This window comes from Ambystoma mexicanum, chromosome 2q, assembly GCF_040938575.1.
Source record: "Ambystoma mexicanum isolate Mex_15411 chromosome 2q, UKY_AmexF1_1, whole genome shotgun sequence".
NCBI lineage: Eukaryota > Metazoa > Chordata > Amphibia > Caudata > Ambystomatidae > Ambystoma > Ambystoma mexicanum.
The window spans coordinates 57,826,401-57,853,076 of record NC_090924.1 but is presented as its reverse complement, the minus strand read 5'-3'; the positions used below and the strand labels follow the sequence as shown (position 1 = coordinate 57,853,076).

The 26,676-nt window shown below is 42.5% G+C and overlaps 1 protein-coding gene across 2 annotated transcripts in view; it reads right to left on the bottom strand.

The window, feature by feature from the left end:
- The window catches only part of CLCN7 (chloride voltage-gated channel 7), an 823,350-nt gene that overhangs the window by 92,071 nt on the left and 704,603 nt on the right, over nucleotides 1-26,676 (bottom strand). For both annotated transcript variants that reach the window (XM_069646815.1, XM_069646816.1), the window contains one exon: nucleotides 1,284-1,460. In XM_069646815.1, the coding sequence (XP_069502916.1) occupies nucleotides 1,284-1,460 (177 nt within the window). The remainder of the gene's footprint in view (nucleotides 1-1,283; nucleotides 1,461-26,676) is intronic.

Here is a 26,676-nt window from a genome sequence, read left to right as displayed (position 1 = left end):
AAATAATGGGAGTATTAGTAAATGTATAATAAGGAAACAGGTGAGGGTTTGTGAGGACACAAGTAAAGATAAAAAGGAAACCAAATTTATTGTGCTAGTGACAACAGCCATGATTCCATGGCAACGAGATACTGATGTATAATATACATAATAAATACAAACCCAACCAATGTATAACAAGGAGAAACTTGCTTGCAAAATGATTGCTTAAACTGATGTTTTCCAACATACTGGAACAACCTTTTATGAAATAGATAGGGAACGCAACCAATTGAAAATGAAGAGTTGACCCAAATACCTTATTAACAATTACACAAGGAATTGAAAGAAGTAACTGATTATGGAATGTTAGTTGTGCAAAAGACGTATTAATCATAAATGTATATATTTTTTCCATTTTTTAAAAACCGTATATTTAATTTTTCATTTATTGCTTTCATTACCCATGAACTCCTCCCTGACACCAACCCTTGATGTCTGCCCTTTTTATTATTTTTGTTCAATGGTGACCACTAGAGAGATATGTAATAATGCGCAGATTTGAAAAAGGCACCTTGCCGAAACACGCGTTTTCAGAAGGGCAACCTAATATGGTGGAGGACAATGATTTGTAAAAAATAAAAAAACTGAAACTGTAAAATAGAGTTGGCGCTTCATTTAAGAGGTCTAATCTAATTGTGTATATCGGAGTTGGGGTTATTCTCAGTCTTCTCTTAAGACGCACAATAAAATAAGTTGCTGGGCAAGGATAACTGAAAAAAGAAAAAACCCAGACAACAAGTCCTAGTTTTCACTGAGATAGGTCACCAAGAGTGTGATGAAATGGTCTGTACAATGCACTAGTTTCAGCACATCTGCATTGTCCATCTGGGGATGTCTTGTCCCAAGAGCCTTCTTAGAGCACCCCCTTAGAAATGTGAAGGTTTGAAACGGAAAATGTAAAATTACAAACATACAGTTAATCTATATTGTAAGAAGAGCTTATACCAAAACCCTAAAACCCGTATTTAGCATTTCAGCTGACAACTGAAAGTCTAAGGCTTAGCAGGACTGCCATAGTGGTCAGGGGTTTAACAACCAAACAATTGTGGCAAATGTAGCTGGAAAGCCACCAAGTGGAGTTCTAACAGTGACCATCATAGGGATTCCTCTGTCAAACCAAATACTTGTATAGCTACTAGGGATTTAAGAGGAGGTTGCATTGAGGGGAGTGTTAAAAAATGTTTAGCTGAATAGTTGTTAAGATGTGTTTGTGCGCTGGTCTATACACACCAATGAATTACCTGAGGTACTGTGTAGGGCGACGGGTTCATGAATTCGGTGAGGTCCATCAAGCAGTCTCTCTCATCCTGGGACACATGAATAGATTGGATTGGCGGGAACCGGGGATAGGCATCCCGAAAATCTTTCAGCTTCAGCCGTTTATGAGCCTGGCTCAGATTTGCCCTTTCCACAAACACCTGAGCAAAGAGACAAGAAATGAGTCACAAAAATACCCCAATCAGTACTACACGTTTTCTAAAGTACTCTTTGGATAGAAGCCTACATCTATGCTCTGAACCCGGTCTAGAGCAGCTTGGACTTTGCCAGAGAATAATAGTACACATTTTTAGAGGGTGAACACTCAATTAAAATGTCAATGTGAACCGATATGAGAAATATGTTAGAAAGAAAACAAAAAGGAAAACTATTTTTTTGTTTTTTTGTATTTTTGTATCTTTCTTTTTTCAGCTTTCATGATAATCAACGCTCAAATTGAAGGCTGGCAAGTAGACATTTGCATGTTAAAAATCTTTGTTAGCCAGTTAGAAAAAAAGATAGGTTGCAAGTCAACATTATAGCTTCCATTGTACGTGTGAATTTTAGGCAAAGTTTGTGTGCAGTACCCTTTGGGACCACTACACACACAACTAGGACTACAGGTGTAAACAAAACCAACCTTTGGTAGAAGTCCGTAGTACACAGTTTTGTGGTAGCGCTGCTGAGCAGTCAAGCTTATCTCAAGAGGGAATGTGAGCTGTAAGGGTGTTACACAGAGGTCTATAATTACAAGTATTCAAATAGACTCTTATACTCAAGGTTTCCTGGTAAAACACTTACTCATTTATTTCACAGTCAGTTATAAAACATTCACTAGGAGGAGGCAATCTATATCACACAAAAATATACTTCAGTACTTCACAAGATCAGGTTCTGAGGCATTTAAACTACTTTGAAGGAGGAGCAAAATGGCATTAAGAACATTTGAAGTAGGAGCAAAAAGGCATAAGTTAATAAACCAAATATTACAGTTACTCTAAAACAGTGCAAATAGTTTGAGTTCACCAGAGGAGTTGATTCAATGCAATAGGTTAGGCCAAAGTCAATGGGCTAAAGTCTTGTATAGGATAAAGCAGTTCTGGAAGTTAAACGGAAAAGTCTTTGCCAAAGTTCTCAGAAGTAGTTCGTATAAGAAAGATTCATATGTCGGGTCACAAGCTGACTTGGCCTGCAAGTTGTCAAAGTTCTCTCGGTCGGGTTTTCACAGTACCTTACAATGAAGAAAAAGATGCAGCTGAAGACGTCTGTTCCTGGCAGTTCCTGCAGATCTCGCTGTTCCCGAGCCTCAGTCATTGGGACAAGAGGAAGGATGTCGGGGGACTCATACACTGCACTGGGACGGGTAAAAAAACTGGCAAAGGCAAATCTTCAATTCCGGTAGCTGTAGTCAAGCACACAAACTGGTGTCCTTCTCCCTGGCTATTCAGTTTCCTGCAGCACTCAGAGAATGGTATCCAGGTAGCTTATGAGTTGAATGGTCCCACCAACTCAAAGGGAGAAGTCATCCTTGAAGGGCTTCTCTGTCGAGCTGAACTTGGCGATTCGGACCTGCAGCAGGGCTTCACCGGGCAAAACCAACGGTCCAGGAGTTGCAGCAGCCGTCCTCTTCCAGCTCGTCTTCGGTTCTTTCATTCCAGTGGTCGACTCTGCCTTCCAAGCCAAGAGACTCGCCTTTTAACAGTTTTCCCCCATTCATTCCAGCCTAGCTGCCACTCACCCAGCAGGGTGGGTGTCCTTGCCGAGTAGTCACCCAGCCAATCACGCCAGGGTGCATTTGGGTCTCCTAGGAGCCTAAGCAGAGGGAGTTTCAGGCACCTCCCTCACTTCCTGCCCACCCCAGACACTTAGGAGCCAGAGGCGGTCATCAGTCCTGAAGCCCGCCAAAGGCGTACGAACAAAGGGACCAAACCTGGTTTGGCATGCATAGACAAAATCTAGAAGGACCTTTCCAAAAAGAAATGGCGAAAAAAGAATACCGGGACCTGTTTAAACAAAGGAGTTTTAGATGGCATCTTGAAAAACATGGCTCCCATTTTTTAACGATACCGGTGTTCGCAGTCGGGAAAAATCATGGTAGTTCATTGTAAAACCACTGCCACCAGCCATTTCGAGAGGAAAGGGTAGCATTTGACTGCTACATGAGTTTCTAGATATAGGGGAAACTAGGTAACCCCCCCAGCACTCTATTGTAAGATAGTGTGTGCTGGGTCTAGGAATTTGGAAAGACTAGTAAAGTCAATTTCACTTTACTTTCTCTGGGAACAGTAGTTTATCCCAGAGAAGGTATGTAAACCTTAGGACAGCCTAAAAGGCTTCCTCTGTCACTGCACTGAGGGTGCTGTGTGACACAAATAAAAAGATGATGCCTATGGAGTTGTCTAAAACTCCATAATCAAAGAACACAAGAGTAAAACACACATCAAAATACATTAGAGAGTGGGGAAAAAAGGGTCACACATTATAGTTAAAAAAATCAAGTCCTCAAAATCCAGCAAAGTTGCTGGGGGTCTCCAAGGTGAAGCGAATTCTCCTTAACAATGAATATATATATATGTGTAGCGCTGCTGTGTATCTTTTGGGTTGCTGCAGAGTTCTTCAGAAGCCTCAGACTGTGATTTTCCAAGGCAGTCTCTCCTAACAAACTCCCCACCCTAAAAATCCCAAACTGCTGCAACTGGACGGTCAACATTAGTTTGTCTGCCACAGTGGCTCTACCCTTATGAGTCAAACATTTATCAATTGTTTATTCAGGACATACCTTTTGTTTATCTTTGGGCGGTATGGTCCAAAAAAATGACTTGACCCACTGACCAAACAAACCACTGTAGCAAATATAGCTGAAAGGCCACCAAGAGGAAGTTAATTTGATCAACAAAAACATTTTCCCCCAGGATTGTTCAAGAGGATGAACATGTCTGTGCACCACAGCATCCTGCTTAATATCCAATTCCTGCTAGGAATTACTTGGAGTCAAAGCAGCACATTTAAGGCTTGGTTAGAGTTTGCTTTCTTGCAGACCTAATGCATACTCATTTCTCATGAACTCTGGACTCAATCAGCAGAACGACAAAGCACAAATTCTGGTAGGGAGAATTTTCAGTTCAGTGCTACATTTCTCCCACTTTAGAGACCCCCAGCTCTTTTGCTGAACTTTGGGACTTTGTACTTTTAATATGCGTTTTCTGTGTTTCTTTTGGTTGTGGAGTCTGACAAACTCTATACGCATCATCTTTTACATTTTGTCACACAGCACCTCCAGTACAGTGGCACAGGGAAGTCTTTCAGATTTCCCCAATGTTCCAATACCTTCTCTAGGATAAACTACTGTTTCTAAGAGCAGTGAAGTGAAATGAACTTTACTTGTGAAGTGAAATTAACTTTACTTATATTTGTAACTTTCTAGACCCAGCACACACCATCTTACAATAGGGTGCTCAAGGGGTTACTTAGTATCGCCTTTGACTAGTTTCACATGCAACATTTTTATGTTACCCTTTCCTCAATAATGGCTGGTGGCAGTGGTTTACTTTTAACTACTGTAATCTGCTTTTACCGCAGGCTGTGTTCGTAGTTGCAGTAAAGCACCCAAGGGTGCCATTTTTGTCAAAATGGCCCCGGTCTTCTTTTTTCGCTGTTTCTTTGTGGAAAGGTCCTTCTTGAGATTTACTCTGCGCGCCAAACCATGTTTGGTCCCTTTGTTCATTTTGTCTTTGGCGGGATTCATGACTGAAGTCCGTCTCTGGCTCCAGTGTGTCCAGTAACTCCCTATGCTTAGGCTCCTAGGAGACAGCAATGCACACCTGCTGGGTTAATGACAGTTAGGCTGGAATGAATTGGAGAAACCTGCATTAAAAGGCGAGGCTTTTTGGCTTGGAAGGCAGAGTCGACCACTGGACGAAGGAATGCTAACAGGAATTTGGAAGAGATGCCTGCTGCAACTCTTGGACCGTTGTTTTGCCCGGTGAAGCCCTGCTGCTGTGCTGAAGCTCAGAATTCGCCTCGAATAGAGAAGCCCTGCAAGGATGACTTCTCCCCTACAGATGGTGGGACCAATCAACTCCAAGGTAAGCCACCTGGACATCCTCTCGAAGCTGGAAGCATTTCCACTGCAGCTGCTGAAGAGGAGAGGAACACCAGTTTGTGTGTGGTGCTTTTAAGTTGGCTAAAAGCTCAATGAAGATCCTCTGGACTCCCAAGAAGCAGGACTGACCGAGCCGGAGCCACCTCAACAGAGTGCTGGACCCCAGATGCAAGGAAGGCTCATCTCAACAGCCAAGAGTCCGCGGTAGTGCTATTTGCTGAGCTTCAAGGAGCTGAAACTGCAAAGTGCACTGAATAGAAGTTGGTCCTTTTCTGTTGCCGACCGTCCCATTGCAGTGCAGGAGTCCTCTAGACGTCCTCCCTCTTGTCCCCACCATGACTGAGGCCCAGGAACACAGGATCTGCAGAGCTGCATAGGAACAGAAGCCAGCTGGAACCGTCTTTCTTCTAACCAAAGGTATTGTAAAGTCTAAGAGAACTTACCTCTTGTTGTGTAACCTCACTTGTTCTCAGTGGGGACTTGTCTTGGTTGCTCCTGTAGAGTTGCTAAACAGCTTCTTTACCTCACAAGCCCAAGCAGCTTGTGGCCTACTTTGATTTCTTCTTTTCTCCAAAGACTTATAAAACACTGTGCAAGACTTTTACCTACCTGCAAGAATTGCTTCAGCTCACCTAGACTTTTGCCCAATTGATTTTGGCCTGGCTCCCTGAATGACTCTTCTTCCCTCTGACATTATGGTTTGTCTTCCTTCCAGGAAGGGGTTAACTTAATTTGCTTTGGAGGTTATCAAAACTACTTACCTGCTTCAGAATATTTGTGAGATCTCTTGTTTTATTCTAATAATCTTTTTCTTTGGCATGCTCCCAAGTATTGCCCTAAATGCAACAGTAATATATTAATGTCCACAGTGTCCTTGCTATTTAAGTCACCTGAGGGTGTAGGAAGTGTCTGTATGCCATGCCAAATGGGCACTTACTGATTTAGTGAAACAGAGTGTATTTTGGAGTGTATTTGTGTGTTACTATTATATTGCCCACTTCTGAAGAAGGCTTACTCAAATAAATAGTGGTTTAATCAAGAAATCTGGTGTGTAAGTTTATTTGAATATTTGTCACTGTGAATCTCTGTGCAACTCCTCTACAGGTCGCATTGACCCCTCTTGAGATAAGCCTGGCTGCTCAACACGCTACCAACTTGTGTAGTACAGACTAATACTAAAGGTTGGGTTCCTATCGCCAGGAGGTCAGGGTTGTTGTAGTGCACCAAAAGGGTACTGCATACAACCTTGCCTAACAGATTCCATTTTACATGTCCAGAAGGTATCATCATGGTGCCCTGATAGGTCAGGGGACATTACGCAGTGTGTGCACCCTCAAGCGCAAAGAGTGCTTCCACAAAGGGGGACCAAAAGGCAGCAAAAAATTACTTTTTTACTTCTTTCGGGTTTGTGACAAGGTAAGAAAAGATTCTGCAAGCCCGGCCATGCCTGGAAGTGCAGAAGGGAACTGGGTAACCAAAGAGCCAGCATGACCTCAGGTCCCCCTCAGCTTGATCCCTACTCTGACTGAAACCACATGCTCTGCCAGGTTTCTGAAATGGCCATGTCCTCCCTGCATATGAGCACAATCAACTTCTAATATGGTTTGTCTTGTTGGGGCCCATCTATGCGTTGCTGTCTGATTTTGTGGGGATGGTGAACAAGCGACTACATTAGACTACACATCTGCTGAACCATGTCTAGGTTGTGTGCTCACTCGACCCTGACCTAGGGTGATTGGCCTCCTCTGCAGGGACATTTGGCTGCATTGCTTTTAGGGACAGGGGCCAAGACTAATTTCCTTCTTGTATGTAGGCGCCATTCAATCCAATTAGCGACTATGCATCGCTCAATGTCAGAACTCCCTACTGTGATGCCACCGTGTAGTACTTTGAAAGTCATAATTCTCTGCGGTGAGGTCACACTCACCAGCACGCCTACCGTGTGCACCTAAATTCTCCCAGCTGTTAGAGGAACAAACACTTGGCTGAATCACGCCTAACAAAGCTGCCTGGTCATAGAAATAAGGATGACCTCTCCCAAATTCTCGTCCTTCCCTCTGACCATTCACACCAGGCCAGAACTCGCCTCAGGACCACTATCAAAGAGGCAGGCCACGCCGTAAACAGGGAGCAAGAGCTCTCTGGGAGGAAAGGACCTTATTTTATTTATTTATTTATATAGCGCGCAAACAGCCCAGGGGCATTGAGGCGCTGTTACTTGCAAGAGCTTAGTTACAAAGGTACAGGAACGGTAGCAGTCGTTGACACATTATGAATACTACAAAACATAATACTGTTACAGTTATTGCACTTGGTCATTACATTACAGTTTATGCAGTGGGTCATATGTTAAGTATTCATGCTGATACGAATGACCTTATGTGAAGAGGATGGTTTTCATAGCTTTGCGGAAGGCGATGAGGGAGGCCTCACCTCGGATTGTGGGAGGTAGGGCCTTCCAGTGAGTGGGTGCGAGATATGGGAAGCTGGATCCACCCTCTCGGGCTCTTTTTACTAGTGGCACAGAGAGCATGTTGGTATACGGCGATCTGGTTGGCCTTGTAGAGGAGACGGGATAGATCCTTTATGAGAGGTAGGCAGGAGCAGTGAGATGAATGCACTTGTGGGTCAGTGTCAGAACTTTGAAGACGATCCTTTCCTTTATTGGGAGCAAGTGGGCTAGTTTTCTGGCTTCCGAGATGTGTTCTCTTTTGGCGATGCCTTGGGCTGCCCGGAGAGCGCTATTCTGTATGACTTGTAGCCTCTCTAGGTTTCTATTGGAGGTTCCTAGAAAGAGTACATTGCAATAGTCTAGCCTGGAGCCAGTGATGGCTACGGCTATGTTTGTGCAGTTCTCTTTGGAGAGAAAGGGCCTGACTGCGTTGATTAATTTAGCATGATAAGCGGCTGCTGAGGCTATTGCGTTGACTTGTCTATCCATGGATAGGCTGGAATCCAGATAGACTCCAAGAGTTTTGACTGATTCTGAGATAGGTATTTTGATGGCATCGATGGTGAAGTGACTGAATTGGGAGTCTAGATTTTTTAGGTGTGTCGGGTGACCCTACCAGGAGGAGTTAAGTCTTGTCTGAGTTGAGGCATAGTCCATTGTCAGCCATCCAGGCTTGGATGGTGTTGTAGAGGTTGTTGAGGGTCAGGGAGTCAGTGTCATAGTTACCAGTGAGGGTGAGGAGGATCTGGAATCATTCTATTGGCTCACAGACAGCCAGCCAATTCTGTCAGATGCTGCAACGTTAAAAGGATTGAATGGTACCTATACAAAATATACAATTGTACACAGGTAACTATCAACCAAGTGTAAATAATTCACCATAAGGTTCAGTCACATCAGAGACAACTCGAGCTTTGCTCTTCTTGTCTAGGAGATGGGACTATGAACCCCTTGGTGGAAAATCTTCCGTAGTTCAAAAGTTACCCATGTACAATTCAATATTTATTTGGCACACTTCTCCAATGGCATGCTGAAATTGTAAGGTGCCACGTGGAAGTCCACTGGTCACGATTAATCTAAAGCTTTCCATCCATCACTCTTGAGTGTATATGATAAATGCCTTAACATACTTAAGATAGCACAGTCATTTAAGGCACCTGCTGCTAAACTCTGCAAGCAAAAATGGGTAACATAACATACCATAACCAGCGCACCGAGGCAAGTACCGACAAGTAGCGATTTGCCGCTAGAGACCTCGCTGCAGGATTATACTTGCTTTGTGATCAACAATTGTAGAGGTGATATTATAATAGGACTTCTCCTAGCATTCACTGTTAGTACTATTACTATAGTACACTCGTATTTGTATATTTGAATATTTATATACTCAGATTTGTTTGTTTGCAGACTTACTCTTACACTTATATTGCTGTACCCACGCACCCTTTGAGTCCTTCATACCAATTGGGAACACGCGCACACCAGCGCGCGCACACCGAGGCAAGTACCGACAATTACCGTCGCTGCAACAACGCAGCTGGTGCGGCTGGCAGTGCTTGTCGGGATCTTGTATTCTCTGAAATCAAACATGCCGAACCATCTAAACACGCCTCTAAACATGGCGGCAGCAGAATGCAGCAGACCTAGACTAACAACAAACAAGGTAATTGTGTAAACCCCTGTTACCTCAAGTAAACCGCTTTCTGCAAAGATGGATATTCGTGACTTTTGTTCCCCGCGACCAGATAGACAATTTGATATACGATTCAAGCATGCAAAAAATCAGCCAGGTTGCGGTGGACCTTACTCGAGAAATTAACTCTTCAATTACACCCACAATAGACCATCAGCGCTACTAGCTTTAACAAATACACCCTTACAAGCTATATCTGATGAAACAATTCCTAGGACGACCCAATCGCCCCCTCGAGCGGCATCCGTTGAAACAATTGTACCCGATGCAGTAGCTGAACAAGTGAACAGGAGTCCCTTGATTTCTGATATTTCCATCCATGCGTGTGTGTGTGTGTGCGTGTGTGTGTGTGTGTGTGTGAGGGTCTACTATAACCATGAATGATTCTCATTCACCCACCCAATAGTCATTTTTCAATGGATTCGTCGGCTCTTTCAATATCATATGCGAACCAACACGGAAGAGGCGCACATTGTCAGCGGCTCAGCATAATGATGTACAACAGAGCTCCATGTTAGAAATAACCTTATCAGCTGTCAATATGACCAAAACCAGTCTGTTTAAATTGAGTCATTAGACATAAAAATTACACAGCAGTCGGCTCAAATACAGCAGATATCAGACTGGATTGACCAAGAAATGGCAACTTGGACTTGTAAAAACATTTCACCCAAAATACCCAAGTGGTGATCTGTCGACACTCCACTTCTTCCTGAAATTTCCACCATGCCTTTTGTTCCCCCCCTTGTTCGAAAAAGTAATTCGACCAGTTGGAGATGTTGCTCTTGATGTATCAGTTGAAAGGATTAACGACTCTTGGAATAGTGTAGATCATGATATTTCCCCATATCCAGTAGGAACCTCATCAAAACGTTTTGACATTTTTACTGACAGGAAAGAGCACGAAGGCACACGGAATATATCCAAAAAGCTAAAAGAACAGCAAAAAAGGAAAACCAAAAACATGAGGGCCATTCGGCCGGCCAGCACAAAGGGCACTAAACCATTTATTAGAGCCATTAACATCGCACACCAAAACTCCACAAATACCAAGTCCATAACAAAAAAATCTAACAAAAGCACCAAAATTGACAGACCAACAAAATAAAGATCATTCTCTAACGCATGCACCTTTGAACAAACTTATTGAAGTCCTAGAACAGGATGCAGAGGTATTGCAATCAAATTCCAAGATAACCCAGTCTAATAGTGCACATCAGAGAACAATAGACGGTAACTTCGCACAAGCCATTATTGACTCAGTCCAAGAAGAAAGATGTAGGGAGCTTAGAAAGGCGGTGGATGACCATCTTGATTCTCGATAAAAAAAAAAAAACGACAAAAGGTTTCCCGCCAAAAGACCAACAACCTCGAATGACAACATACAGAAAGAAATTCAAAAAGATGGATGCTCACAGCAAAATAGTCATAACCAACTGAAGTCTTAACCTAGTGATAAATCTCGACTACCATCTAGCTTGTGTGGCCAAAAGCTGTGCATAAATAGACCAGCTTCAAAAAATTATCCTGACAGCAAGGCTGATCAGTGCGAGAACATCTGAAAGCCATCAAACGTCAAAGAGCAGCACTTACCTCGACCACATTCCTTGATAATGAAATGTCGAGAATTACCCTACTATAAATACGATCTATGCAGATCAAGTATTATGAATATTCTGGCAGAAGTGCCTGCTCTATAAGATATTAAATCGATTGACATAGATCAGGTGGAATTCTTGAACGATGTCGAATTGTCCATTGTTAGACTCTGGATTCCCTCTGGTGTAGTGTTGAACACAATATTGAAGGCAAATATAGATTTAGATTGGGCTTTATCGTAGCACAAGATCTAGAGAGGAAAGATAATGTCTTTAATTAATAAAACCAAACTCTCAATGCCAAAATGTTCTAACTGCAAATACGCAGAATCTCAAAAGTTGAATGTTATATAAACATCAGTGAAAAAATATCTTAAACAGATGAGCCTGGCCAGCTGGAACACATGGCCACGGCCATCTACAATGTTCCATAGAGAATCAGATAGACAGATTCGACATTATGGCTCTCCAGGAGACTCGGTTGATTGATAAACCGATATGGGATGACCATGATATCATTTTACTTCCAGCTAAATCCTCCACAAGAGGCAGACCAACATCAGGTCTTCTCGCAGCAGTAAAAAAGAAAAAAAAAAAAGCACAGGCCTCACTATTCAATCATGGGCTGCACCAAATATTTTCTGCAACTGGTCAAAATCATATGTCATGACCCACATTTAGCGTTAGTGAATATATATAGAAATGCTGCTGGTATATCGGATGATAGCTTTTATAAAGCCTTAGCAACACTATTAGACACATACTCATGTCTCCGGAGATCACAGGGAACATCAACTTAAAATGCCTGAACATTGAACCTAAGGCCAGACACCCAGATGTAAATAGATGGATCACATTTATGTCTGAAAGAAATCTTAGGATGGCCAATGGCTCTCTGCCAGGTGATGTTCCCCTCCACAAAGTACATGGAGCAGAGGAGCAACCAAGAGCATAATCGATTATGTGTATTTAGATTATCAATTGTTTACTGCAGTTGATAGATTTGAAATCCACAAGCAAACCCATAGCGACCATCATATGCTTGCATTGTATTGGTCTTGGAACATGGAAAACCAAGTCAAACATGCAATGGTTCAGACCGTCCCTAATAAACAATGCAACATCTCCCGCTTTTGTTGGTCTGAAGACAACTGTAATCTATTGAACATTAAACTTGTACAACAACTAAGAAGCTGTGATGTTCGATATACAGTAATCCTAAACCTTTTCAAGGTCTCCATGATTGGTCTCTGGGCCCACAGCTTTCAAACACTGGTTTGACCCAGAGATTAAGCAGAGAAGAAGAGAGTTTCGGAAGAAAAAAAAAACTATTCTCATATTGCCAATAATTGATAGGCAAAGAGCCTCAAAAACAGCTAAATGTAGATATAGAAATTGGACACGAAGAAGAAGAGCCATTATGTCCCAACAAGATAGCGAGGCCTTGTTGATCTCCCTATAAAATAAAAACACAGCCCAGATCTGGAATCTATTGAATAACATCGAACACAAGAGACAGAGCAGTAGCCAAATCAATGGAATCATAGAACATCAGTGGTTGAAACATTACTCTACTCTGTATGCTGATCCTGAATTTGACAATACGGTATATATAAACCAACCCTCGGAACCATGTGCTCTACATTTATCTGAAGAAATAATAGAAGATCTTATTAACAAATCTAGTGGTTACACAGCAGCGGGTCCTGATGGCCTGAGCAACTCCATGTTTAAGGCTCACCCATGAAATTGGTCCATTATATTGAACAACATTTTCCAAGATATAATAAAAACGTACTATACCAATTTCATGGTGCACATCATTAATTGTTCCGATCTTTAAGAAGGGTGATCAGTCTTCTCCAAATAACTATAGGCCCATAGCATTACTGGATGCACCGGGAAGATTTTTGCCCGGAAAGTCCTTCAAGACTTTAATGACTGGACCCAGCTCCATCAGACAAGATATACAAATCAAACAGGCTTTGGAGTGGGTATAGGGACAGCAATCAATGTATTATGTCTTAATGCCATCAAAGCCCAGGCACAATCTACAAAACAACCAATTTATTTCTCTTTTGTCGATTTACACTCTGCATTCGACTCTGTTTCCCCAAGTACTCCTTATGTTCAGGTTATCCATCCATCCATCTTGAGAGACATCATTTATGCTCTGCATTCGAACACCTCTGTCCAAACCAGATTGACCGTGGAGGGACTGCTCTCAACATCCATTTGTACATTCGGATGGCTGAAGCAAGGATTTATCCTTGCTTCGACCCTGTTTAATTTCTTCATACATGATGTAAAAAATGCTTTTGAAGACATTGTTTCTGACTCTCCTAAATTGAATGGTACACCAATCAGAGCATTACTCTATGCTGATGACTTGGTTCTCATTTCCAAAATGCCTATGGGTCTTCAGAAACTATTCAACTCCCTAACACAATACATTGACGAAAATCAATTAACAATCAATCTCCAAAAAACGAAAATGTTACCTTAAATCCCCAAGCAATCTTCGCGCGGTAAAATGACATGGACTATCAAGAACATCCAGCTGGAAGTAGTGCCACAATACACATACTTGAGAATTAATTTTGAGAGAGATCCACAGAACAGAACCCACCTATTAGATTTGGAGAGCAAATTAACAACAGCCATATCACAAACCAATATTATTCTTAATAGATCTGGCAGATTTTCCCTAAGTCCGGCCTTGACGTATTATACTCAAAAAGTTACTCCGGTACTATTATACAGCATGGACACCAGGGCAATATGGTAGACTCATTCTTTAACAAACTTGAGGGGAAATGCTGGAGGCAAATTCGGCATCTTCCACAGTGCACCCCAGTTGCATGGTTGTGGTATGAACTGGTCTTCATTTCGCTAAACGCATTGTATGATTGGTGACGTGCCTTATTTAGAAAATGCATCATATCAACTGACTCACGCATATTACTTAAGACATTGTCCAATTACATGTTCTTCTCTAATCATATTTTTTTCAAATCATGGACAAGAGGCATTTATCAAATATTAGGCTTTGCTGACGTTACTATTGAAGTCTTTGTCTCTGATCCAGACAGAGCTTAACGGAAAATATATCAAGCCGATTGGATAGAGACAAGGAGACTCTGTCTAAAATACAAACATTTTGCTGGAAATCCATTTGGCAACAAAAAGAACCAGTAATGGAACTGTGTAGGAGCCCTTCACCATCTTTTAGATCATCGATCCTACGATTAAGATTACATTTATGGCCGACTCGAGACCTTTTAGCAGAGCGAAAAATAATAAATGCAGACGAAAATATCTGTCGCTTCTGCAGTGATTCTACTTGCAAAGAAACATTGCAACATCTCATAATACACTGTCCAGCTCTTGTATCGGAAAGAGAAATTCTTTGTTGGCCTTGGTGAACTGTATCCTAACCGTAGATGTTGATTTTATCCACTCCTTCGATCAGCATTAGAACTGCCACTGTAATTTCTTTTTACAGCTTTAGCTTTGAACAATGTAACTGATTTGAAAAGTGATCAAATGTAACTGCTTTGACTTTTCCGTTTTTTTGGTAAATGAATTTGACTAACTAATTGTAAAGACAAAGACAATTAGCCATCAAATGAGGATAGTAGTTGCAACTAATGGAGGTCGTACAAGACTTGTGTTTGGGTTGTCTACAGATCTAAAAAAAATTACATCTCTCCTGGAACTGTATGCACTCACTGTATTGAATGATCTATAGTTATGAAATTCAGATTGTGAAACAAAAAAAGTACCAATTTAAAAGACTCAGTACAGAATAATGTCAAGCCATTGTATGGAATGCCTTACTATGATGATCATTAATTAATGTTAATCCATTGTATTAAACATCTCACTATCACAACCTTTACATTTTGTAAACCAAGTGAGATGTAAAGGTGATATTTAAGATTTTCAGTTGACAGGGAACAAAGACAACCAGATTAATGTAATTGTAAAAGCAATGAGTACATCTTGATAAAATGCTGAATGTCTATATCATGAAATTACAAAATGGGTCTTTGAACCATTATGTACCAATTGTAATACTGATAACAATGGAATATCAAACATAATGATAAGCCTAACAAATATCGATATCACGATTGTAATATGAATGCTATCCCCTTTTCTTTTTTTGTTGTACATGTATTATGATTTATCTTGCTATGTTATTATGACACTATGATGACCCGTTTTAAAACCTCTTAAATTTGTATTGAAAAGTTGATTAGTTCAGCTAATTCAATAATAAAAGGAAAAATATATATACCATTACCAGCGATAAAGCTTAATATGCCTGACACATGGACCTTTGTTTAACAAACAGGACACAGGTCATGGAAATGAAGTGTTCTTTTGGCAAATAATTCTCTCTGGGCTTCTCAGCTTTGCTTCATAGAGCAAAACAGGAAGGGGGTTCCAGATACAATATTGTTAAGTCCGGCTTTGTGAGAGGAAGGAGCACTTCATCTAACATGCGAAAATTGATGCGGACGCTACAGCTATGCAATAAGTTGGACCACAGCACAGCTGTTTTTTCATTGGATGCCGAGAAGGCATTGGACAGAATTGAGTGGAGCTTTCTGTCTGCACTACTGAAACACTATGGATTTGGTGCAGATATCATTGAATGGATTGTGTTGCTTTATTTGAAGCCAAAGGCTGCTGTAAATACTAATGGATGGTCATCCGAAGAATTCGAACTCGCCGTGGAACGAGGCAGGGATGCCCGTTATCACTTCTGCTGTTCGTGCTGGTAATGGAGCTCCTCACCGTAAAGATCAGGTGTGATGAGGAGATCGAAAGAGTACAGTATGGGGATGAGGTGCAGATGGTGTGGTTATAGCAGATGACATGCTGTTAGTGCTATAGACCCTGGATTCCTCATTGGTGGCGCTGATGCGACAAATTGAGAATGTTCAAGCTTTCTCTGGGTATAAGATCAATTGGGCAGAGTCTGAGGCGATGCCGGCTTTGCCTGCCTGCACCAGCGCGTGTGTCACGAGTTTCAGATTTCGTTGTGTCCTGAGAAAATTAAATATTTAGGAGCCTGGTTAACAAATGTGGTATGTCGGATGGTGGAAGTTAACATGAAGGGCGTGATATCAAAATCAAAATTGAAGTCTGAACTGGCAAGATGAACAGAATTGAAGCTATCACTCTGGGGGAAGTTAATGACATCAAAATGTCATATGCACCACGACTCAATTACGTGATGAGTATGCTACCACTATATGTAAAGAAAAAAAAGATTTAAAGAAATGAATGGCTTGCTGCAAAAATTCATGTGGGAGAACAAACAACCACAGCTTAAACTGAGGAAACTACAACTCCCATGCAGCAAAGGCTTTCTGAGGATTCCCGATTATGCATTGTACCATCTTTCGTTCTCTGCAGTGCACTTGTTACCATTCCTGGAGGAATCCACAGATAATTGGGCAAGGGAAGAGTCTAGTCTGAACATGCCACTGTCTTCTGGGGCTCTCTTGTAATCCATAAACATTAAAGATTATACAGCGTCAGCGGGAACAGATTCCCTCAGGAAAACGTGGCAGAAGATTGAGGAATTGACTGGGGAAGTCAACTATTTGGATGAACAAATGTACGAGTGCAAGGAAAAGCGGTTTTCTGGCCAGACTGGTGGAATACTATGAATCAGAGACCTAATCAAGGACAATAAATGGATTTCCTTCCAGACGTTGGCTGTCACAAAAAACCTCACAGGTTGTACTAATGATGATTATGGCAAATTAAGACTGGCCTTCAGCAAACTTACAGTGTCGGAGGATGAAGTTCTTAGAAGACATCTAATGACCCTGAAAACAAAAGTTCATTGTGCATCTGGCATGAACAAATTCTTGATGAGTTTTAGGCACCCAAACGAGCTGCTCCTCAGGATTTGGTTTGATTTCTTGGGTACGGAGAGGACGACAGGGAAATGGGGAAAAAATATGTAGGAATGTTGCATTGACTTCCCTGAGTCTTGGGGAGAGAGTGTCAGGTCAAAATACTGAATAATGTATATTGACTCCAGTCAAGATGTTTGCAAGAGGTGTGCATGATGCAGATGTTTGGTGGGGCTGTGGCAACAGGGAGGGATCATTTGAGCACATGATCTGGGAATGTTCAACGGTGAGGTCGTTTTGGTTGGAAGTGACTAGAACAATGAATAGAGTTTTGATAACAGATCTTACTTTCCAAACGGCAATCATGGGGGATGACACTCCTAGAGGATTTGAGCCACCCAAGTTGCTGTTTTTTAGGGCAGCACTCTCAGCAAAAAAAAAAAAATCATTCTGAGGGACTGGAAAAGTGTCACTGTTCTTTGCAGGTCTGCCTGGATTGAGGATTTATGTAAAATGTCTCTGATGGAGAGGGTAATTCTTGGCAGTTGAAAGAAAGTGAACCTGTTTGAAGGAATTTGGGGAAGTTCTTGGAAATAATTTAATTTATGCACTCGTCCTGTGTGTGTGTGTGTACATGTTTGTATTATAGTATTATGTATATTGTAGTACATTAGATTATGTTGTTGTATTGTAGTAAAACTGATAAAACACGAATACAACATTATTTTTGACGTAGGAGCATTTTACCCAAAAGAAGTTGGTTGTAACATTCCCTTTCCCAATCCCCAATGAGGATATCCATGGCAGAGCAATTCATGCAAATTAAAACATGCATTTTAAAATTAATGATCCTCTGAAGACTGGGCAGTATATGACAGAGCTTCTTCCTGCGGCACTTCTCTACAGGTACCAGCATTTGAGCATTTACTTGGAGCTTCTGTGGTATCCTAATTTTATATTTTTCTTAAAGCATTTTATCAGCTCCTTTTTTGATGAGAGCAATTGAGTGTTTTAAGGGAGAAAAGAGGTCTGGTTCACCGCCTATGCGGAGGGATAGATATGGAAAAATCATTTCCACAATGTCACTGTTCCCTAATCTGCCAAAATTGCAGTCCGTAAAAACAGGCAGTCAGAGCCATCATAAATTGACCACCACCACAAAGAAACACATTTCCTTGGGTTTGGGATACCAAGGTTCACTGCCCACCACACTTCTTGATGTGATGTGTTTGGTACAATTTCAGTTTCATCAACAGGCAACAAAGTCTAATCTTGATCAAATGCCTATCTTGCATTTTAGTGACTTAACCAAATTAAATTATCTGGGCAAATCACCAAGTTTGAAGGGATTAGAAAACAGCTAAATACTGGTTAACTATGTGAAGCAAGAAATGTTTTGCTGGAAAAATCAGGTGTGCAGTCCTTCATAATGCATGTCACAGTTGTATTAAGTAGGGAATTGCTAATTTCCCCATACACATTCATACAAAATACCACACAAGGCATATCTTCATGTACAGTAGACAGTTTTCCGTATATGAAAGCCACACCCATGACTGCCAATGCATGCTACATGCAGGAAGGCCCATTCTCTCTAGCAACAGCAGTTAGAATGCATTGCAGTGACTACACAGGTTTACTTTCTGACTGTGAAAGGATTGCACAGCTTCAGTACCTGGATCCACAATTTTTGTAAATATGTTTTATTTGCAAATAATTGAAAAAACATTTCTTAGCAAAGACAAACATAAAAGAAACCAAATGATTTAGACTGTCATTTGTTACACTGTCCTGCAAAGCTCCTGGAAAGGTCCAAACATGCAGGCAATTTAAACTTAATTATTTGATCCTTTTAAAAACACAATTATTGAACTAGAAACAAAGGTTCCAAAAATGTGATTGTTACAATTACATAAACTGGTTTATTTCCTGAGATCAATGTTGACCAACAGCCTTCCATTTCCTGTCTTTGGAAATCTGAAAAGAGATGATGAAACATTGTAGTATGTCTTTCTTTTAAGACTGGACAAGCAATAACCCAATGCTTCATTGTTTCCAACTCATTAGGGGGTTTTGCAAAAGCGGCAGGTGTTACTGTCACTCACTCAAACCGTGCATGGCTTTCACTTAATTCGTTGGATGTTGAGTCTGATTCGAAGAAATTGATTTCTTAATTTATCTGGAAACCGTCTCTTGTATTCACACATGGTATCCATTTGACGCTATTCGTGGGAAATATGGGCTGCTGACTTATACTGATTTGCATCTCTGAGAGTGTTAATCCAATCGCCTTCTCGGAGCTTCACCTTAATCTTCATTGGGTTGTTAATTGGGGGTATTAATGGAACATCCGGTCTCCTTCAAGGCGAGGCAAATTTTTTTCTCGCCATTTTTGTAGCAAGAGATTTGATGCCATTATTTCTTTTTGTAGCATTTCCATGATCTCGGATCGTTCTGCTACTGAACATTTTCTGAAGAAATAGACTTTTCCAGGTGGCCATTGATGTTAATAAAGATAGGCCCATCTCTCGTCGTATTCATTGAATTGGTACAGATTTAGGCAGCCGCAAAACTTTTTTCCAGAATAGGCCTTCTAGATAGGTCCAAGTCTTTTCAGGAATTTGCAGACCGCCTCTGCTCCGTACGCGATCGTAGGTATGACTTTTGCACGATAGAAAAATGGCCATACCTCTGGTTTATTGCCTGTGCTTAACTTGATAAGGCCGTAGTTGTAGATTTGAGTCAGCTAATCATTGGGGCTTCCATTGTAGTATCACTTAACCACACGCCCAAGTATTTGAATTCAAACATTTGTTCAATGGGCTGATTTTCGAGCTTCCAAGTGAGTGCATCTTTTCCTTTGTTGGAGTTCCCAAATGTCAAGATTTTGGATTTTGCTGCGTTGTTCTCCAGGCCATTAGTTCTGAGGTACTTTGTAGAGAATCAATCTGACGCTGTAGACCAACCGGTGTCAGATCGACTAAAACAATGTCAGCGTACACTGATCTTTACAACTGCTCATCTCCCATTGTTGGTGGAAATGTACGCATTTTAAGATCAGAGTTCTTTACATCTGCTAAAAAGAAATTAAAAAGGGCAGATGCCATCGGACACCTCTAGCTGTGTCTATTTCCGCTGACAACAGGCCTGCTTTGTGCAATCGTATTCTCAGAGATGTCTTGTGATGCATTGCCCCAATTGGTTCTAGTATTTCTTCTGGACAATTTTTCAATTCCAATTTGGTCCACAATTTTTAATGATCGATCGATCAATCCTATCAAAAGCTTGGACCAAATCGATGAAAGCCATGTATATTTTTGTCTTGGTATTGTGGGCACGCCCCTTTGTTTATTATTTATAATGCGCGTCATACCCAGGGGTAACAGGGCGCACCAGATACAAGAATATGCGAGACCTAGTTACACAAGAATTATACCAAAGGGAATACACCAGAATTATGCAAAAAGTTATACAGGACTTATATACACGTCAATATACATAATGCAAGCATGTGGGTGTTAATTAAAAGGAAACATGTTTACATACATAATATACAGAGGGCCGAAGCAAGCGATACAGAGTAGTGGCTGGTGGCAGGCTGGCGTGGTCATATAGATAGGCCTCACTACTAGGTTAGGAGAGGTGGTTGTACGGTTTTTAGCCATGTAATAGTGTTGGCTCTGAATTTGTTGTAGGTTTGGTTTATTCTTAAGCTATGAGACAGATTGTTCCACAGTTTGGACACTTTCACCGGGAAACTGTTGTCTCCGATTGTGGCCCATTTAAAGGTGGGTACGACGAGACAGTCTTTATTGGCAGATATTGTAGGTCTGGAGGATGTCTGCTTGTGGAATCTCTCTACTAGATACATAAGAGCGGCATTGTTGAGGGATTTATGAGTCAGAGATAGAGTTTTCAGGAGTACTTTCTCGTGAGTTGGGAGCCAGTTATGCTGTCGACTAACCTGGGAAATGTGGTCTTTCCGGGACATGCCTAGGGCCGCTCTCAGGCCATTGTTTTGAAGGATTTGGATAAGTTTGATAATGGCTTTGGGTGATCCTAGGTAGAGTGCATTACAGTCCAGACAAGAGAGGATGAGAGCTCTGGCTAGAGTGATGCAGCTATTATCTGAGAGGAATGGTTTACCAGTGCGTATCAATTTGCATGTGTAGTCTGTAGACGATGCAAGGGAGTTAACCTGTTTTGTGAATGATAATTGAGAATCGAGGTAGAAGCCGAGTGTTTTTACCTCATGCTCTACTTTTATGATGTTACCATCAATTATGAATGATGAGTATTTGGGTCCTAGTTTTTTTTAGGTTGGATCGGGTGCCTAAGATGATGAGTTCAGTTTTATCATCATTCAGGCATAGGCCGTGAGTGGCCATCCATGCCTGGATGATGATATACATTATTCACTAAGGCCTTTAATATAATGATGATAAATATATTTGCTGCGGTTCCAATGCCCCTTGCAAAACCAGTTTGAAATGGATCATTAACTTGTGCAATCACACACCATTTATGAAAATGGTCTGAGATGATGGCACCGTATATATTTCCAATCACATCTAGAAGAGCGATTGGGCGAAAGTTTTTTGGATCGCCTCTGTCCCCTTTCTTGAAAATGGGGACTAAAATCGCTCTATTACAAGATGGTGGAATGGTGTGTGAGATAGATATCAGGGTTAGCAAGATATGGATAACTTGAGCGCACTCGGCCAGATGTTCCTTAAGCATTGAATTGGTAAGGCCATCGGGTCCCAGAGCCGGCAAATTATTCAATTTTGATATACGCGGTTTAATATCATCTGGAGTTGCCCCTAAAACCCACAACTTAGTGCTTTTACTAAGATGGGTACAAGCTGTAGCATATGTAGGTATTACATATACATTTCTGAAATACTCAATTCACTTTGCTTCAGCAATTGGATTAGATTGATCATCAATTGATGGATCTTTCATTGATTTTATTAAGGTCCAAAACATTTTAGATTTCTTGCTCACCAAAGTTTTCAACATGATTTCTGAATCTGCCTGGTAAGCTGCAGCCCTATTTGCAACCAGCCACTTTTGTAGGTTTGCTTCTCTGTTCTTAAATTCATAAGATCTTCTGCATTCCCAGACTTCTTAGCCGCTCTGGCTTATTTTCGGCCCTGCTTTCACTGCCTAACTAATTCTTGGCTGTAAGAATGTTTATGGATCTTCAAGAATTTATGCTTATTAATTACTTTACATCGATATGGCTCTAAAAGTGGGTTGTAATCTACCACAGCACCATCAGTTTTTAGGTCGAGCATTATTTTTTCCATGTTTTTATCTATCAACTTCAGCCTTAGAACGTCGTTGATCACTGATCCACAAATACCATTGAGACTAATTGACTTCTGCTCTGCAGCAGTACAAGGAGTAGAGGCTAAAGCACCTACGCATCCTTCACACTTCCACTAACCATTAAACACAATCAAAGGTAAAATAGGCACAGTTAAGAGATATACTACCTTCGCCTTATGTGGTAAAATGGGACAAGGGAAGGCTACTCTCGAGAGGGGTGTAAATGTGGAGATAGATATATATATGTATATGTATATGACAATGCATTACTTACCGTAAAAGCATTTCTGATGGTTGTATCTGCTTAGATTCACATGCTGTGCATAGGTCCAACTTCCAGTGGTCACTGCGGAGTATTGCATTTTGTTTTTCGTAGTCGAAAAGGGACGTCGACAAGGCGTGTCTGAAATACTATCCTTATAGTGACGTGCGTTGTACCCACAATCCCTCACGTGTCGAGGTCCCTCTGTTTGTATTTTTCTGCCCTGAGGGAGCCTTCTAGACGTGAGTGAGTACAGAAAAGAGAGAGATATAAAAGGAAGTCTATGTTCCTTCCATCCAAGCGGGGAGGAAGGGTGGGCGCATGTGAATCTAAGCAGATACAACCATACAACCATCAGAAATGCTTTTACGGTAAGTAATGCATTGTCTTCTGATGTTTGTTAATCTGCTTAGAATCACATGCTGTGCATAGACTAGCGAGCAGTACCCGGAGTTGGCGGTCGGTTATGAGAAGGAACAGTAGAGAAAAGATGTCTTAATACTGCCTGACCCACCTGGGAGTCAGATCTCGAGTGTGCATCTAGACAGTAGTGTTTTGTAAAGGTGTGCACAGAACTCCAGGTAGCCGCTTTGCAGATGGACTCAAGGGGAACATTTGCAATGAATGCTTTGGACGCCCCCGTGCCTCGAGTAGAGTGTGCTCTTGGCCTAAAGGGCAGTTCTCTGTTAGCAAGAGTATAGCAGAGAGTGATGCATTGAACAATCCATCTAGAAATAGTGGACTTTGAAACTGCATCTCCTTCTCTTCCTGCTGCCACCGAGACGAAGAACTGATTCGTCTTCCTCAGTGGTCTGGTTCTTTCCATGTAGAACATGACCGCTCTGCGCACATCTAGTGTGTGCAGAGTTTTTTCTCCCAAGTTGGAAGGATTTTGAAAGAACGTTGGCAGTTCTATAGACTGGTTTACGTGGAATTTCGATATGAACTTCGGAGCAAACCTTGGGTGCGTGCGTAGAACCACCTTATCTCTGTGAACTGTAACAAAGGGGTCTAGAACAGAAAGAGCCTGTAGTTCACTTACCCTCCTGATGGAGGTGATAGCTATTAAAAAAGCAGTCTTAAGAGTGAGGCCTTTAAGAGATGCTTTGTGCATGGGTTCGAAAGGTGAGCCCATGAGTCTGGTAAGTACCACGTTAAGGTCCCATCCGGGAGCTGGGTCAGCTATCGGGGGGTGTATTCTCTTTATTCCCTCCATGAAGGCCTTTATAACAGGGATCTTCCACCACAACACCTTGAGTTGGGAAGTGGTGTATGCAGAAAGTGCCGCTAGGTGGACTTTAATGGAATTGAACACTAGACCTGAATCCAATAAGTGGGTCAGGTATAGAACAATATGTGTGGGAGAGCAGTCAATTGGGTTGATGCTTTTCCCTCTGCACCAGATGACAAATCTCTTCCACTTGCTAGAGTAGCAGTGGCGAGTGTTAGGTTTTCTGGCTTCCCTGAGAATGTCCATACATCTCTGCGGGAGCAGTAGATGTCCGAATTCTATGATCTCAGGAGCCAAGCTGCTAAGTTCATGTTCTGGGGGCATGGATGCAGAGTCCTGCCCTTGTCTTGTGACAGCATGTTGTACGGGCAGGGGAGTTTCACTGGGGGAGATAGAGACATCTCCATCAAGTGAGCGAACCATGGCTGTCTGGCCCACATTGGGGCCACCAGTATCATGGTTACTTGTTCCTGGTGCATCTTGTGCACCACTTTGTTGAGAAGGGGAGTCGGGGGGGAAAAGTGTAAACAAATTTCCCTGACCATTGCATCGACAGACCGTTCCCCTTGGATTGGTTCTGGGGGTACCTGGAGGCGTAACTTAGGCATTGTGAGTTCTCCAGGGTTGCGAATAGGTCTATGTCTGGGAATCCCCATTGTGTGAAGACGTCGAATACGATGTCTTCGTGCAGTCGCCATTCGTACTCTTCGGGCAGGGGGAAATCTCTGCTGAGTTTGTCTGCCAGCAGATTGAGTTCCCCTGGTACATGTTCTGACAGTAGGAACATGTTTTGTTTGAGAGCCCACTTCCATATATTTTGGGCCAGTTTGGACAGTCCTGGAGAGTGGGTGCCCCCCTGCTTGTTGATGTAGTACATGGCTGTGGTGCTGTCTGTGAGGACCAACACAGTCTTGCCTTGTAGGTGTTCCTGGAAGGCTTTTAGCGCCTTGAACACAGCTAGTAGCTCCAGTAGATTTATGTGTTTGGATGCTACGTTCGGAGTCCACACTCCGTGAGCAGTCTGATGGGATAGGTGAGCCCCCCATCCTGTTAGGGATGCGACTGTGGTTAGAGTGGCTTCCGCCGCGAGTGTGGCAAAGGGTTTCCCTTTTTCCAGGTTTTCCTTTGTCCACCACCGTAGCGAGAGAACCAAGGCCTGCGAGACCACCACTGGATCGTCCCATAGTCCGCTGGTCTGACACCACTGGCTGTTGAGCCACTCTTGCATAGGGCGCATGCGCAGGCGCGCGTGAGGTACCAAATAAATACACGACGCCATCATGCCTAGCAAGCGCATCGCTTTGCGTACCGTCACCTCTCGACCGGTCACATATTGAGGGATCTGAAACAGCATGTTTTGGACCCTCTCGTTGGAGGGGAAGACGAGGCCGTCCTTTGTTTGAATTAGAGCCCCTAGGAATTGTTTGACTTGGCTGGGGTCTAAGATGGACTTCTTTTCGTTGATGGAGAAGCCCAACTGGAATAAAAGGTCTACCGTCTTTTGGGTATTGGAGAAGCATGTTTCGTAAGAATCCCCTGTTATGAGCCAGTCGTCGAGGTAAGGGTAAACTGGGATGGACAACCTGCGCAGGTGGGACGCTGCCACTGCCAGTACCTTCGTGAATACCCTTGGTGCTGATGCTATGCCGAAGGGTAGCACTCTGAACTGGTAGTGTTTGCCCTCTATCATGAACCTGAGGTATCGTCTGTGCGCTGGCAACAAAATATGAAAGTATGCATCTTTCATGTCCAATGTTGTCATGTAATCTCCCTGTGATAGCAGTGGGATCACTTCCTGTAAGGTCACCATACAAAACTTCTGGGGTTTGATAAACTTGTTCGCTGGGCGCAGATCTAATACAGGGCACATGGTTAGATCCTTTTTGGGTACAAGGAAGTACACTGAATAAATACCTTCCGTTACCTGAGATAGAGGCACGACCTCTATGGCTCCTTTTTCCAGCAGTTGTTGTACTTCTTGGAGAAGGATAGCAAGGTGTTCCGGTGTCATGCGTCGTCCCCTCGGGGGTCTGTATGTTGGGGAACTGTTGAATTCGATGCAGTATCCGTGGGCTACGGTGGAAAGTACCCAGCGATCTCACGTTATTCCCTCCCATGCTGGAAGAAAGGATGTTATCCGGCCCCCGACCGGTGTTGCATGGGAGGGGACGCAAATCTTCGCGTCACTTGGTGTTGTTGGGGGCTTGGGAGCCTCTGGGGGTGGACCCCCGACCTCTCCCTTTGCCCCTGCGCTGGCCTCTTTAGCTGTACTGCCCACTATTGGTCTGGTAACTGGTGGCAGGGTACTGTTGCTGCTGATTCTGCTGTTGGCGTTGGCCACGAAAAAAGCGTTTGTTGCCATAAACGCGTCTGGTAGTGGGCTTAGAGATCTGGTCAAGAGTTTTGATTGTATCGAACTCTTTTTTAGCCATTTCCAGAGCCTCATCCACCGCTTTCCCGAAGAGGTTTGAGTCTTCAACCGGTTTATTTATTAAAGACGCCTGTGTCTCCGGTTTGAACCCTGAGTTGCGCAGCCATACATGGCTTTTTAGGAGTATTCCCTGAACCAGGGAACGTCCCGCTGTCTCAGCAGCATCCAGAGAGTTCTTTACAATACTCTGGTTGACCTGGGTTCCTTCGCCAATAGTTGATAGCAGGCGTGTACGTAGTGGTTCCGGCGCTTCTTCGGCGTCCTTGTGCAGTTTGGCCCACTGCGCGTCCGCGTAGCTAGCTAGCAAAGAATTGTTCGCAATTCTTGCCGAAAAGGCAGCCGAGGATGTGACTCTCTTAGCAAGGGCATATAACCTCTTGCCCTCCTTGTCAGGT